This window comes from Schistocerca gregaria, chromosome X (genome assembly GCF_023897955.1).
Source record: "Schistocerca gregaria isolate iqSchGreg1 chromosome X, iqSchGreg1.2, whole genome shotgun sequence".
In the NCBI taxonomy this organism is placed as follows: Eukaryota; Metazoa; Arthropoda; class Insecta; order Orthoptera; family Acrididae; genus Schistocerca; species Schistocerca gregaria.
Genome location: NC_064931.1, coordinates 619,757,381 through 619,773,836, shown reverse-complemented (window position 1 = coordinate 619,773,836; position 16,456 = coordinate 619,757,381). Strand labels below are relative to the sequence as shown.

General features: G+C 38.6%; 1 protein-coding gene across 2 annotated transcripts in view; it reads right to left on the bottom strand.

Annotated features, from left to right (window-relative positions):
* LOC126299075 (rho GTPase-activating protein 7) overlaps nucleotides 1-16,456 on the bottom strand; it is a 1,286,633-nt gene that overhangs the window by 19,222 nt on the left and 1,250,955 nt on the right. For both annotated transcript variants that reach the window (XM_049990744.1, XM_049990745.1), the window contains 3 exons: nucleotides 14,540-14,691; nucleotides 10,824-11,105; nucleotides 7,515-7,694 (listed from right to left, as the gene is read on the bottom strand). In XM_049990744.1, coding sequence (XP_049846701.1) covers nucleotides 7,515-7,694; nucleotides 10,824-11,105; nucleotides 14,540-14,691 — 614 coding nt within the window. The remainder of the gene's footprint in view (nucleotides 1-7,514; nucleotides 7,695-10,823; nucleotides 11,106-14,539; nucleotides 14,692-16,456) is intronic.

Genomic DNA, 16,456 nt, shown 5'->3' with positions numbered 1-16,456 from the left:
GATTTCTTTTGGAACTCATGTGGATCACCTCACACTTTTCATTATTTAGCGTCAACTGCCACCTGCAACACCATACAGAAATCTTTTCTAAATTGCTTTGCAACTGATACTGGTCTTCAGATGACCTTACTAGACGGTACATTACTGCATCATCTGCGAACAACCTAAGAGAACTGCTCAGATTGTCACCCAGGGCATTTATATAGATCAGGAGCAGCCGAGGTCCCAGGACGCTTCCCTGGGGAACACCTAATATCACTTCAGTTTTACTCAATGATTCGCCATCTATTACTATGAACTGCGACTTTCCTGACAGGAAATCATGAATCCAGTCACACAACTGATATGATACCCCATAGGCCTGCAGCTTGATTAGAAGTTGCTTGTGAGGAACGGTGTCAAAAGCCTTCCAGAAATCCAGAAACATGGAATCAACTCGAGATCCCCTGTCGATAGCGGCCATTACTTCATTGCACAAGAATGATGTTTTCTGAAACCATGCTGATTATGTATCAATAGATCATTTGCTTTGAGGCAATTCATAATGTTTGAATACAGTATATGCTCCAAAACCCTACTGCAAACCGACGTCAATGATAGAGGTCTGAAGTGTGATGGATTACTCCTACTACCCTTTTTAAACACTGGTGCGACCTGCACAATTTTCCAATCTGTAGGTACAGATCTATCGGTGAGCGAGCGGTTGTATATCATTGCTAAGCAGGGAGCTATTGTATCAGTGTAATCTGAAAGGAACCTAATCGGCATACAATCTGGACCTGAAGACCTGCCCGTAACAAGCGATTTGAGTTGCTTCGCAACTCCTAAGGTATCTACTTCTAAGAAACTCATGCTAGCAGCTGTTCGTGTTTCTAATTCTGGAATATTGCATTCATCTTCCCTGGTGAAGGAATTTCGGAAAACTGTGTTCTATTACTCCGCTTTAGCGGCACAGTCATCGTAACAGTACCATCAGAACTGCGCAGCGAAGGTATTGACTGCATCTTGGTGCTTGTGTACTTCTCTCTGCCCATCTCTTATGCCACATCATTCTCACTCCTACCTTCATCCCCACCCCAACTGGAGGTGGCTCCTACTCCCACAGTACATTTTTACTCTGTAATTAATTATGTTGGCAAATATCAGTTTTCAAGTTTAAAAATAACTGAAACAATTGTATCTTACAATTTTAAATTTCAAAAATATTTTCATATCTAATTAACAATAGTTGTCTGAAGTAAAATATTTACAGAATCATACTGCACATAAAAGGCTTTTTCTTGTTAGGAACATAAGCATGCACACACTTCTGTTCTCATAAACTTGTAGTCCATTACTTGTAAGACAATAAATATTGTACTTTGCAGTTCTTAAGACGCAAACGCCTTTTAAATGTAGCATGATTCTGTAAACATTTCTTTCAGACAAATACTATGTATCATACATGAAAAAATTTTAGAAATTCAAATGATGATGGATACACTTCTTTTAGTTATGTTTAAACCTGCAAATTTCTGTTTTCCAACTAATTACTCACAGGGTAAAAACTTGCTATATGGGTAAGAGCCACAGCTGTTGGGGTGGAGATGAGGGTGAGAGTGAAAATGGTGTGGCATAAATGATGGACAGAGGCAAGCGGGAGGAGGACATGGACAGAGAGAGGGGGAAGAAGGAAATCGATAGAGTGATAAGAGGAGGAGATGAGCAAAAAGAGGTGGGATGGGGGGGGGGGGGGGGGCGGGGGAGATGTACAGTGAGATAGAGGGGAGGAGGAAAAGTGCAGAGAGTATTAATTTGAATTATTCTGTGCTCATTATTTATGTGTATACATGCACACATATTTCATTTTTATACTTTCTGTATTTTTTTATAAAATTTCCTTATATATTTGGGCTACATCCATATAATATTTATTTTTTATGAGTGGCTAACTAACAAAAAACAAAAAAATACATCTTTGACATTCCATCCTCTCCATATAGTAGTCTGCATTCAATGGGCAGCTGTTAGTTGGTCAGAATATGAAATCTGTAGATCTCTCCCCACAATTTTATACTCCTTAATACTTCAGCATTACGTTTCTAGGATTTGTTGACTTAGAGAAAGCTTTTGACAATGTTGACTGGAATACTCTGTTTCAAATTCTAAAGGTGGCAAGGGTAAAGTACAGTGAGTGAAAGGCTATTTACAATTTGTACAGAAAGCAGATGGCAGTTATAAGAGTCTAGGGGCCTGAAAGGGAAGCAGTGGTTGGGAAAGGAGTGAGACAGGGTTGTAACCTCTATCCAATGTTATTCAATTTGTATATTGAGCAAGCAGTAAAGGAAACAAAAGAAAAACTTGGAGTAGGTATTAAAATCCATGGAGAAGAAATAAAAACTTTGAGGTTCGCCGATGAGATTGCAATTCTGTCAGAGAGAGCAAAGGGCTTGGAAGAGCAGTTGAACGGAATGGACAGTGTCTTAAAAGGAGGATATGAGATGAACATCAACAAAAGCAAAATGAGGATAATGGAATGTAGTGGAATTAAGTTGGGGGATGCTGAGGGAATTAGATTAGGAAATTAGACACTTAAGGTAGTAAAGGAGTTTTGCTATTTGGGGAGCAAAATAACTGATGATGGTTGATGTAGAGAGGATATAAAATGTAGACTGGCAATGGCAAGGAAAGCGTTTGTGAAGAACAGAAATTTGTTAACATCGAGTATAGATTTAAGTGTCAGGAAGTCGTTTATGAAAGTATTCGTATGGAGTGTAGCTATGTACAGAAGTGAAACATGGACGATAAATAGTTTGGACAGGAAGAGAATAGGAGCTTTAGAAATGTGGTGCTACAGAAGAATGCTGAAGATTAGATGGGTAGATCACATAACTAATGAGGAGGTATTGAATAGAATTGGGGAGAAGAGGCATTTGTGGCACAACTTGACGAGAAGAAGGGATCACAAATTTAGCATTGGAGGGCAGTGTGGAGGGTAAAAATCATAGAGGGAGACCAAGAGATGACTACACTAAGCAGATTCAGAAGGATGTAGGTTGCAGTAGCTACTGGGAGATGAAGAGGCTTGCACAGGATAGAGTAGCATGGAGAGCTGCATCGAACCAGTCTCAGGACGGAGGACCACAGCAACAACAGTAGCCCAATGAAAATATATAACTATGAGTCATATAGTTTACAAGAAAACAACACACACACCAATCATATATGTGAAAACTTTGATTACTATCTGAGATTATGAAGAAATATGTTGAAATTTTAGCAGCATCGCTAGAATTAGTCTTCTCCTAAAAAAATTACCAGGAGAACTTTAGCCCACTAGAACTGAAGTACCTACCCAGAAGAAGAAAGAGACTGTCTTTAAAGGTGAAATGAGAGTTGCAAAGGTATTAATTTCCTCCCCTGATAAACTTGGTAATATGTTGCATATGTATTGTCATTAAAAATCTTGTAACTGCAGGTGCAGGTAAAAATCGTAGAGGGAGACCAAGAGATGACTACACTAAGCAGATTCAGAAGGATGTAGGTTGCAGTAGGTACTGGGAGATGAAGAAACTTGCACAGGATAGGGTAGCATGGAGAGCTGCATCAAACTAGTCTCAGGACTGAAGACCACAACTACAACAATACTTCAGGAGCAAAGATTTCACCCTTTGTCTCTTCATATTTGATAATAAGCCTTAATTTTATTCTATGTTTGTTCTTGGTTTCTTGACCCATATGATATAGGACAGTTCTGGATGGAATATTAATAATGAAACGAGTAAAGGTAACCATTCACCATATAGCTGAGATGTTGAACCAATTACAGGTACACAAATAAGATCTTGTACATTGTTGAACCTGTCAGGAGGTTCAGTAATATTTTCAGTATTGCTTATGTGCCTATTAAGAACCCAGTACTTCAACCATAAAGTGAATGATTACTTTTCCTCCTCTCATTACCTCTTCATGACTGATAACAACATATATTTCTGTACAAAAGTCAGTTAGTTATTAGCATATTCCTTGGATTATAATTGCAAACTCTTGCCATGATATGGAATGAGTCAGTTTTACAGCTGTACATTTTCAGTGGAAAATATGGATGACAGCAAGCTGATCATATACACGCCTGGAAATGGAAAAAAGAACACATTGACGCCGGTGTGTCAGACCCACCATACTTGCTCCGGACACTGTGAGAGGGCTGTACAAGCAATGATCACACGCACAGCACAGTGGACACACCAGGAACCGCGGTGTTGGCCGTTGAATGGCGCTAGCTGCGCAGCATTTGTGCACCGCCGCCGTCAGTGTCAGCCAGTTTGCCGTGGCATATGGAGCTCCATCGCAGTCTTTAACACTGGTAGCATGCCGCGACAGCGTGGACGTGAACCATATGTGCAGTTAACGGACTTTGAGCGAGGGCGTATAGTGGGCATGCGGGAGGCCGGGTGGACATACCGCCGAATTGCTCAACACGTGGGGCGTGAGGTCTCCAAAGTACATCGATGTTGTCGCCACTGGTCGGCAGAAGGTGCACGTGCCCGTCAACCTGGGACCAGACCGCAGCGACGCACGGATGCACGCCAAGACCATAGGATCCTACGCAGTGCCGTAGGGGACCGCACCGCCACTTCCCAGCAAATTAGGGACACAGTTGCTCCTGGGGTATCGGCGAGGACCATTCGCAACCATCTCCATGAAGCTGGGCTATGGTCCCACACACCGTTAGGCCGTCTTCCGCTCACGCCCCAACATCGTGCAGCCCGCCTCCAGTGGTGTCACGACAGGCGTGAATGGAGGGACGAATGGAGACGTGTCGTCTTCAGCGATGAGAGTCGCTTCTGCCTTGGTGCCAATGATGGTCGTATGCGTGTTTGGCGCCATGCAGGTGAGCGCCACAATCAGGACTGCATACGACCGAGGCACACAGGGCCAACACCCGGCATCATGGTGTGGGGAGCGATCTCCTACACTGGTCGTACACCTCTGGTGATCGTCGAGGGGAGAATGAATAGTGCACGGTACATCCAAACCGTCATCGAACCCATCGTTCTACCATTCCTAGACCGGCAAGGGAAGTTGCTCTTCCAACAGGACAATGCACGTCCGCATGTATCCCGTGCCACCCAACGTGCTCTAGAAGGTGTAAGTCAACTACCCTGGCCAGCAAGATCTCCGGATCTGTCCCCCATTGAGCATGTTTGGGACTGGATGAAGCGTCGTCTCACGCGGTCTGCACGTCCATCACGAACGCTGGTCCAACTGAGGCGCCAGGTGGAAATGGCATGGCAAGCCATTCCACAGAACTACATCCAGCATCTCTACGATCGTCTCCATGGGAGAATAGCAGCCTGCATTGCTGCGAAAGGTGGATATACACTGTACTAGTGCCGAAATTGTGCATGCTCTGTTGCCTGTTTCTATGTGCCTGTGGTTCTGTCAGTGTGATCATGTGATGTATCTGACCCCAGGAATGTGTCAATAAAGTTTCCCCTTCCTGGGACAATGAATTCACGGTGTTCTTATTTCAATTTCCAGGAGTGTATGTACATAATTTCTTAATGGTGTTTTTTGTGTTTTTTTTTTCTCCATGCAGTGATTTATACTTAACCACATTCAAAGTCTGTCTCTTCTTTACTCTCCCAAAAAAATACATCCACACAATAATTGTACTACTCCATACTCATAAAATCTTATATGGATTAGAAGTAGTTGCCAAGCAGATATGATTTTTGTTTATGTTTGAAGTTAATTGTATTCCCCATTAAATTATGTATGTCACTGGGAAGGAAAATACCTCACTCCTTTCTGTGTCACACTAAGGCTGAGTGATGAATGGTGTTAATCATTTCTCCTTCCAGTCTTACAGTTATGGATATTTCTGTTGTTTTCAAACTGTGATTAAATGTTGACAACTAACTTCATGATTATTTTTATTCCACATTTCTGTGTAATGAACACTATTTTCCTCAATGATGAGCTCCCAAGGATATCATGCTGTAAGACATTAGCGATCGAAAATAGGAAAAATAAGTCAACTTTTTTACATTTTCATCTCTAAATTCTAATATAATCTATAACATAAAAAGTTGCAGAGCTGAGACGTTTAAGATGCTCTGTAACATGTTACTTCCCATTAATGTTGTTACCAACATAAATATTTAAAAATTTAGAATGTTCTGTTTCATTATTTATTATTTATTATAGTGTGGTCAGGCCTTTTGCAGTACTGAACTGCATTTACAGTGTTTTATCTAAATTGTATTAACCCAAGTAACACCAATGCATTTTCCAAGGTGTGTGTGTGTGTGTGTGTGTGTGTGTGTGTGTGTGTGTGTGTGTGTGTGTGTGTGTGTGTATTTGTGTGTGTTTTGGGGGAGGGAGGGGGGAGGTACTTTATGCCTGCCACAAAAAAAGCTTTTTATTAATTTAGTTAACTGTTGTTAACTTTTATTAATAACATCCTTTTTAAAAGGCTCCAGAACCTACAAATATGTTGCAGCAAAATTTTAGCAATAGCAAAACGTTTTCCTTAATGTGTGCAGCAAGGGGAGAGGTACTTTTGACCACTAAAAACGATTTTAAAAAATACAAATATTGTTCACCGTCATTGACTTTCTTTCAAAATATAATTTTTAAAGGTATGCAGATGTGTATGAAGGGTCTCAAACCTGAAACTGTTAATATGACATTTGTCATTTGTTGCAAAAAGCCACATTCACTATGAAGACTTAAATTTTTGAGTTAAGTTTTACTGAAAATTTTAAAACAATTACAGAATTTGGTATAAGAAATGATTAAACACAATAAATATGTTACCAAAATTTTAAAATATAAAATACATGAATAGTTTACATTATTTTCCAAAGGTTTTGAAGTTATTCTATGATACATGATTACAATACTTGCTTTGTCAGTAAAGAAAATTATTTTTGCTTCTTTGGTACATAATGGATGATCATTTATGTATAACATGAACAAGAGTGGGCTCAGTATTGATGTCTATGGTATACTTCGACTGATTATTCCATATTCTGAAGATGTTATGTTTCATTGAGATTTTGATACTATCATGGATTATTAAGAAGCACTTACTTAGAATCAACTCTGGAAAGATGAATTATGTAAGACTTTCCAGATCCACAAGGTTCAATTAGCAAGAATTCTGATAGTATAATATCTGAGCTTTTTGATGAGAATGGTGTGAACTGCAGAGAATATACCAGTTGGCAATATTTTGTCATTCTGATTTTGGTTTTGCTGATTTGCGAATTGAAAAATAACATGTTCTGTGAAGACACCTTTTAAAATCCAAATTGAGACTGACTGCACAATTTATATTCTCAAAGATTAATTGTCAATTTTAATTTAACTATTCAATGCTAACTACAAAACTGAATGTGAAACAAACACATCATTAAATAATAAATGCATCCTTATTACAGCCTTAACAAGCTAAATAAACTACATTTATATGAAAGGTTTCATTGAGATTTCCATACTATCATGGATTATTAAGAAGTACTTACTTAGTATCAACTCTGGAAAGATGAATTATGCGAGACTTTCCAGATCCACAAGGTTCAATTAGGTACCTTGAAGCTAGAACAATGCCTCTGACTGCACCAGGCATTATAGGTGCTTCAGCATGCTCTACTGATGTTTCAACTATTATGCATGCTCCTTTAGGGAGATCTGTTCTCCAAGACCTAAAGAAAGAGTAATGGCAAATTTTTATAAAAACCTAATATGGCTATACAAAACACTAGACCAGATGAACTGTATACCTTCTTTCTTTAAGATGATCAAATTCTGTTTAAAAGTGTGTCTGTAGATAACTTAGAATGTAAAGCAAAGAGACTGACTGATGCAGAAATAGTAATGTAATATTTATTAACAATCAGGACATGAGCATTATAAATAAATGTTACTGGTACAACAAAAGCTTTAGTTCATGAAGATCTATGTGAAAACATGATAGATTTCATAAAGAAGATTAACTAATTTGATATTTGTTTTGATGATGTGGTTGAAATAGACTGTTTCTCATTCTTTGCAAAGGGCTGTAATGTGTATCAGGAAGTACTTTACATTCTGAAATATTACTAGACCTGACAATTCTCTATATGAAACCCTGCTAATAATTACATCTCAGAATTTCACTACTACTGCTACTAATGTTGATTAAGACTGGTGCTACTGCTGCTACTAGCTGATTAGTAAATGTTTGAGTCAATTTGTCATGCTGGTGACAAAAATAAATAAATAAATGACCTAAAACATGAATTAGTGATTTTACTGAATATAATATGAATGAATGTGTGTAGCAAGCAAAAACTGTGTTTCTTATATAATAATTGAATCCACATGTAACAGTATTGCATGCTCTTATTCCACAAGATATTGTGAACAAGCTTAAAATTTAACCCTCACTTGCTGGCCAAACACTGATGATGAAAATTTCTGTCGGCAGCAGGATTCAAACTGGTTACATTCAAATTGAGTGTCACCATGCAAGTGTACATTAACAACCTTTGCTATTGAGGAACATGGATCCAAATCTAAACTGCAGTCAACAACAACAAACCACAGTGTTACTATTTAGGTGTTACTTATGGTAATGACAGTACTGTATGAAGTATTTGGGTTCAAAATGACATGTGAAACAATCACTGAGAACCTAACAACTAACATGATCATATTTTTGTAAAACAAACTACTCTCCCCCACATGGTTGTGTTGAGGCATCCTGAAATACACATAAGTGCCAATAACAAGACAACATGCTCAATGTACAGATATAAAAAGGGTTACAAATATTGCTAGTGGAAAACAGTTTCTCACTGGAACTGTATAAGAAAAGTTAGAAGAAAACAAAAGAAGACATATTTGGTACAAACAGAGAATGGACCAGAAGAACTGCCCATCAAGTTTAAATAATTGAAGGCGAAAGGGAAAGTGGTGCTGATACATCAATGAAAAAGTGAAGATTATTAACAGACGCTCCTCAGAGCAGTATGTTTAGTGGTCATCCATGCTGTATAAACGACTATGTCGAGTATGAAAGTGTAGCAGTGCCAGACATATATTGACAATGAAAACACGGATGCAGCGACCTACAGATCAAACGCTACTACACTAGTGTGCATTAGTAGTTCTTCTCTTCTTATGGAAGTGGATAGAATACAAATAATGCAGAGTATTAAAAAGGAAACACAATATAATTACCAAGCTTCTGCATCAATACTGAAATTATATGAATTCTTCTTGGAGCTCCTAATTGCCATGAATAGTATGAGACTATTAGAGGATTGTAATAGGAAGGCCTAACACATGCAACAACTGATTATTATGAGACCATCAGACATTTGAAAAACCTCAGTATTCCTCAGGGCAGCATGTCAAGGTTCAGATACAGACCTGTTGAACCTTGACTTTGTAAGCTATGCATGTATCATTTCTGTTCACCCTGAAGCCTTAGTACATACACCTCCATTAATGACTTTGTCAAATTGATGTATATTTGTAATTATACTCCTCTAGCTAAAATAAAATGTCAAGGAAAATGGGAAAAAATAAGCTACTTTTCTCCATGCATATATTTTCCTTTTCCCCATTATGATTGAAGTACGCTTTTATTGCAACCATTAATCTTGTTTAAATAATCAAATGAAACAAATTTACATTTTAGGCAGTATGTTATTTTATTTGTGTTGTGATTTAATAATTGAAACTGGCCAGCAGTATAAATAAAATAACATATGGACTGAAACAGAAAATTACTTCATTCCGTTATTATACTTCAGCTGTTGAACCTCATACCACTGTACCTCTGTGGCATAACAAGGTGCAAGGCTTGCCCAGTCCACCCATGCAGCAACTCCTATTCCAGTCCTGTAACATGCTTATCCTATACCCCATCAGAGGCAAGGTCACCTGTGAAAACAATCATGTCACATACCAATCCTTCTATAAATACTGTACAGACTTTTATGCTGACATGACTACCAACCATCTGCCCATCAGGATGAATGGAAATCACCAAACTGTTGCCAAGAACAAAGTTGACCAGAGCACCACATGCTCAGTTTCAGTCTGCTTCACAACCTGGTACATTTTGACCCTTCCCTCCACCAGCAGCTTCTGTGAAGTATGCAGATGGGAGTTATCCTTGCCACACATACCCCACTCTCGTATTCACCCTGGCCTCAGTCTGGGGTAACCCACTGTCTCCGCACCCTCCACCCAATTGTTTTCCCTTCCTCTGTCCTGCCAGTCCTTCCAGTTCACATCCCCATGTCACCTTCAGCATGTGTTACTCCCAACTGGCCACTACAATCCTGCATTAACATGCCTAGCCCATATATCTGCCACCCGTCCCTCATTTCTAGCCAGCAAACTGACTGCCTCCCTCTAAGCCACAAGCCACCCAACCCCAGTCCCTCTCCTTGCCTCTTGTGATTGCCTTTACTACTAAAGTACTTATATTCTACAAGGATTTTTCTACAACATTTTCAATGTGTATTCTATTTTACTGTTTAAACAGTGGCTTTGCACACATAAAATTTACAACTGAAACTTTTTGACATTCACAGCAGATCTGTGTACTGAGGCACTGGATTTAGTTTAATTTTCAGCTGCTTGATAGTTTCACAGACATATCATCCACTTCATTCTGATTATTTGTGAATTGTAATACTACACTTCAAATCAACAACAACACAAAGGAGAGCAGCAACAGGGGAGTCATAGAATGAAGTGACTACTATGATAATCAAAAAAAGTCTCAGCAATCAGAAAAAGATTGCAGGAGGCAATGACAATACAAATCAATTTACCTGAGCACACAATAATCTTTGGAAGGCAGCGGAGCCATGCTTGAGCACACATACTGGAATACTTCCCCACGAGTGTCAGGTTTTGCAACAACCCTCCATTTTAGAAGAGAATGATCCCACATATGACGCTCCCGAAGTACCCTTTGTAACAGCTCCTGTGGTGGTGCTTCAACTTCTGTGCTGACCCGCCACAGACGAAGTGGATGACCATCACCAACTTTTTTGTATGACATTTCCACTAAGGTATCAGCTGTGCATGGTACAAAGATCCAGCCTCTACTTCTGCAATAAAGTAACACAAAGAAACATTTACTTTGATCAAAAAGTTCATTGTTTGTTTTGTGGCTGTGCTCTTGCTATACATTTGGGAAACATGACTAATGGTCTTTGTCTGATAATAAAACAAAAACGCTACAAATACATGCCTGTGTTAATTTAGTATGAGATCATATTTTATGACCTTAATGTTGAACTTTTGAATTTACATTTATTTTCAGAACAACATGCACAGATGTTTGGCCATACTTACACAAAGGAATTTTAGCTTATAAAATTTCATGTAAATGATAGATCTTTATTGAAGCCTGTCTTAAGAAAGTTACTGGAGAATATACTCAACAACAGTGCTGATGGATAATTAGCATGTCCTATTCCTAAACTGACATGATTGAAATTTATACTATATGTGAATATTCACCTGGTGAAATCCAAAGCCTTGTATTCATTTTAATTGGCAATATACTGATACAGTAAAAACCAACAAGCATCAAGACAAGCAGTGGAACTATCTTCATACTGTGATACTGATATGTTATTACTTTTTGTTTTTCACAATACAGGTTACATCATTGGTTATCATCAAGTCTACTTCAGCTTACTTCCACCTTCCTGAGGAGTAGCCCTGGTTATACACATTATTTTAGAATACTTTTACTCATGATAAGACAGTTCTGGGCACTACTGAATCTTGTACTCCACAGTATTTACTAAATCTGGGTATTTTAGACAGTGTTCTTTAAGTTATGTGGCATCAATTTCTTCTTTCACTTTATCTACCTGACTACCTTGATCCACAGCTTGTAGGAAGCCAGATGAGAAAACATGAGGTAGGTTTCTCATGATTGATGTCTGGAGGATTCAGGCTGGTTGGCATGGGGAAGACTGTTAAGATCCTAGTGATCAAGTGCTGAAGCATTTATTCCAGAGTATCAGAGTTTGAAGCACTCCTAAAAAGCCCTGGGATTCACATAATACTGGACACAGGAACCTGGATGAAATCTGAAATCAATGGCAGTGAGATTTTTGGGATAAAAGTAAATGTCAAAAAGATATGTTAATGGAAAATAGAGGTGGAATATTTGTCACAATAGACATATCCACAAAGACAGAAATTGGAGCAACATGCAGAATTGTTTGGGCATACCTCAGTACAAAGGGTTGATATAAAGGTATAGTTGAATCTTTCTATTGGCAACTAGAAGTGACCAAAAACTTTAGGGTAAACTTCAGCTCACTAATATGAATCACAGGAACAGATTTTAACCATCCAACAATCAACTGAGATAATTATAGCTTTTTCCATGATGTTCATGACAAGATATCCTGCAATACAGTTCTAAATGCCTTCTCTGGAATCTACCTAGAGCAGGTAATTGAGAAGCCCACTCTTCATGAATCTGTGTTGGAACTAATCACAAGAAATGGGCATGACCATTTTGTTAATGTCCACATTGAAACTGGAATTGATGGCTATGAGGCAGTTGTAACAACAATGATTACCAAAGTATAGAGGGCATGATTTACACATTCATAAAACTAATTGAGAGACATAGCTGAACAAGAATTGGATACATATGAACATAGTAGAACCGTATGTGATGGCAGGGGCCATCTATGTTTCACAGTGTTTGTAAGGAAAGAAACAGAAATCACTGCACAATATATGTGTAAAACAAAGTACGGGGCTGTAGAGAGAGAAATGCTAATGGAAACTTGTTTGGGTGTTAAGAGGGCAATGCATGAAGCTTGCAATGATTACCACAAGACAATCTTATCAAAACACATCTCACAAAATCCAAAGAAATTCTGGTCATATGTGGGGCTCTCAACAGCACCAAAGATAGTTTCCAGATACCCATGGCTAACTCACTGTTCAAACATTAAATTAGAAAGCAAAATTAATGAGTACAGTTCCAGTTTAACACTCATACCACTGCAAAGATGAGTGATATAGATAATGTAAGTGGTATGTATGTAGACTTTTCCATGATATATTACTGACAAAAATCTCTCAGGTTTCCACCTGGGTAACAGCTTAAAATACCACAGTGTGTGTCACAGTCATTCTGGAAACATTGTTCATTTAAAACCCAACTCATGTTTTTCTCATCTCATGTATTTAAAGCCATGAACCATAGTAATCAGACAGATGAAGTATTCATTGACTTCCTAAAAGATTTGACTTAGTATCACACCAATATTTTCGGTACTAGTTACTACTCAAGTTTTCTTTATTGAGTTTTGAAACACATAGCAGCATGATTAACCCATATAACTTGGAAAGAAGTCATGTAATCTATCAGATGTATCAATCAATAATGCCATACTATCAACATGCTTCATTTCATGTACACCTGGTGGGTCATTGTAAGTGGTGAATAACACCATGTCTCTGGATGACATGTCACTTGGGCCCATCAGCCATCCAAACAACAGGCACACTCTCACTTCTGTTTGTTAGCTAGTGTGGCTTCTCTCCACAGCTGACTGAAGTATTGATGATGACTGCACTTGACTGATTGTTCTTTGAACTGTTTCATGTTACAAATGGACCTGCTTGGTATCTGGCAACTGTAAAGTTTTGCCTATCACTATTAAATTCTGTCTTGGTGGATTGTGATACCATTTGGTTCAAGTCCTGCTTCACTTATGAGCACTATACACCAGCATAATTCACACTGTGTCTATTCCAGTTATTTTCATTTTTAGTCTTGGAATGAAAAGAAATGATCATATGGCATTGTTGGCTGGGAGGCCCCATTCAGAGGAGTTCGACGCTGTATTGTAAGTCATTTTTAGGTGACGCCACATCGGTGACTTGTGAAAATGATGATGAGAAGGACACACAACACCCAGTCCCCTGCCGGGAATCAAACCCGGGCCCCTGCGTGGTAGGCAGTAACACTACCGCTGTGCTATGGAGGTAGACAAGTCCTGGAGAATTCATAGAATTAATAACTATTATGAACTATGTGTCATTTATACTGTGTTGCAGTGTGTACAGAAAGTGCTGACAAATGACTTTTGTGCTCTAAACTGGGAATTTCTAAACAGAGCTTCATTAGTGAGTAGTGTCAGTGTTCATAAAACTTAATACATTTTTTATTTCATTTTTCTTTTTACGTAATCTAATCACTATTTCAGTAACTGGATGCAGCAGTAACAAATTAACGGAGAAGAAAATTGATAAAAGTGTGGAGAGTTTTCCTTTATTTTTAAAATGTCTGTTTGTAGGACTTGAAGCCTTCCAAATGTCAATAAAAAGTTTTAAGAGAGATCACCATAAAGTTATGCAATGTTTGGAGCACAGATTAAAAGTTTATGTATTGTTTCCTACTTAGAAACGTAGGTTACAAATCACTTAAAATGTATGAGAACCATAAAACTAATGCAACTCCAGCATACTAAAGAAAATCATAATGATTTACAAATTCTACCTGTCTCTTGCTTCCTTGAGAAGAGCTGTAGTGCAAGCATAAAGATACCCTCGCCAGTCTTGGTGCATGTCACTGCCTAGCTCCTCCATTGTAACTGGAACACTTTCTTCCATATAGTTAAAGTGACACTGGGAGAGCATTTCATCTGTCACCTGTAACATAAATTTCATGAGTAAGTACAAAAATATAATGTCCCACAGTATAAGAAATTTTTGCGAGACTCATTTCTATTGCATTGTGTGCAACACTGTTCAAGATCAATTTGAACAGACACACAATAATGTTACGTTAAATTTAGCTAGAGATGGCATGGCGATTCGATGGAACTGTTATGAGCATATTACACAGTCAGTCTGTAGATGAAATTTAACAATTCGATAATGGTTACACACAATCTTCATTCAGGCAGAGCATGTACACTCGTAATGCTAATGGTGGTGGTGATGGATGATGTGAGGTATAAGGTCTCTTCCTTTTCTTAGTATTTAAATAATTCCACTGCTGATTGCTGATGAATAACAACAATAAAGAGAAATAGAAACAGAGGAACACACACACACACACACACACACACACACACACACACACACACACACATTTTATACATGTCTACTCTCTCACTCTCACTCTCACTCCATTCCTCTCCTCCCCTCCTCAGAGAGAGAGAGAGAGAGAGAGAGAGAGAGAGAGAGAGAGAGAGAGAGAGAGAGAGAGAGAGGCAAAAGCACTATTAGGTGTATAATATTTTGATACAACAACAAGAATTAGTGGATATACAATGTACTGATGACAACAATAGATATTAAATAACAGCTGTCATAATATCAGTTCATAGTGGTAATACAATTGTGATAAAATTTTGTTATTATTGTTTGTGTCACATCCCTTTGAAAAATGTTTACAGATATGGTATGGTACATGGAAGAAGACTAAGGCAACTGAGAACATTTTGTATGTGCTCAGTAGGATTAAGGTGTGGTAAAACTGTACAGCACATGCTGGTTGGTTGGATGTTCTCTGCATTAGATACAGCAGGAAATACAGAATCTGTTACTATTCATCCACTTGACTGTGAGTGGTGTTTCAGTGATAGATCTAGGCATTCTGTACAGGGAAGACAGGGACCAGACAGAACTTATAATGTTACAACCATCCCTATAACCAAAAAGGCCGAGGTGCTGTTTTCACTGAAACTGAGCCAGTGAGAATCACTTCATCTGTTGGGAATTGTGATGTATCCTGTGTCAACTGGGAGCAAACCAAAACAGCAGGGGTCTATTAATCATCAGTAGTTCAAATGTACAGTGAATAATGGTACCCATTAGAGAAACAGCAACATCATATTCACTCAGTGTGTATGCCAGGGAGCCCTGTTCAATGTGTTGAAAAGGTAATTCTCACAGCCAGGAAGGAAACAGGGTCTAACCATGTGCAAATTGTGGTGCAAATTAGGCCAAATGATGCCTGCTGGCTGTGCTCTGAGATAATACTTGGATCACTCTCAGCAACTGACAGAGAAGGATGAGAATACCAACCTTGGTCACAAGGGTTTCAACAAAGCTCACAATCTGCAGCATTTTCCTCAAAACAGATCCCAGTTCTGAGAAGAGTTGAAGGCTTGAACCAGAGACTGTGAAGGTTCTGTGACAAGCTAGACTGTGAATTCTTAGGCTCACATCATTAGGTTGAGAACTGTAGGGTCCCTCTAAATGGGTCAGGTGTGCACTACAAATCAGAGGCTGCTACCCAGGTAGCTGACTATTTGTGGAGTGCACACTAAGGTTTCTTAGATTAGGTGACATAATATCCAGTCCAAATATTGATAGCCACAGGAGACTCACAAGCATCAGTGTACAATCCCAAGAAATGACCCCCACACATGAGAGTTTTAAAATCCTAGTAGTTAACTGCTAAAGA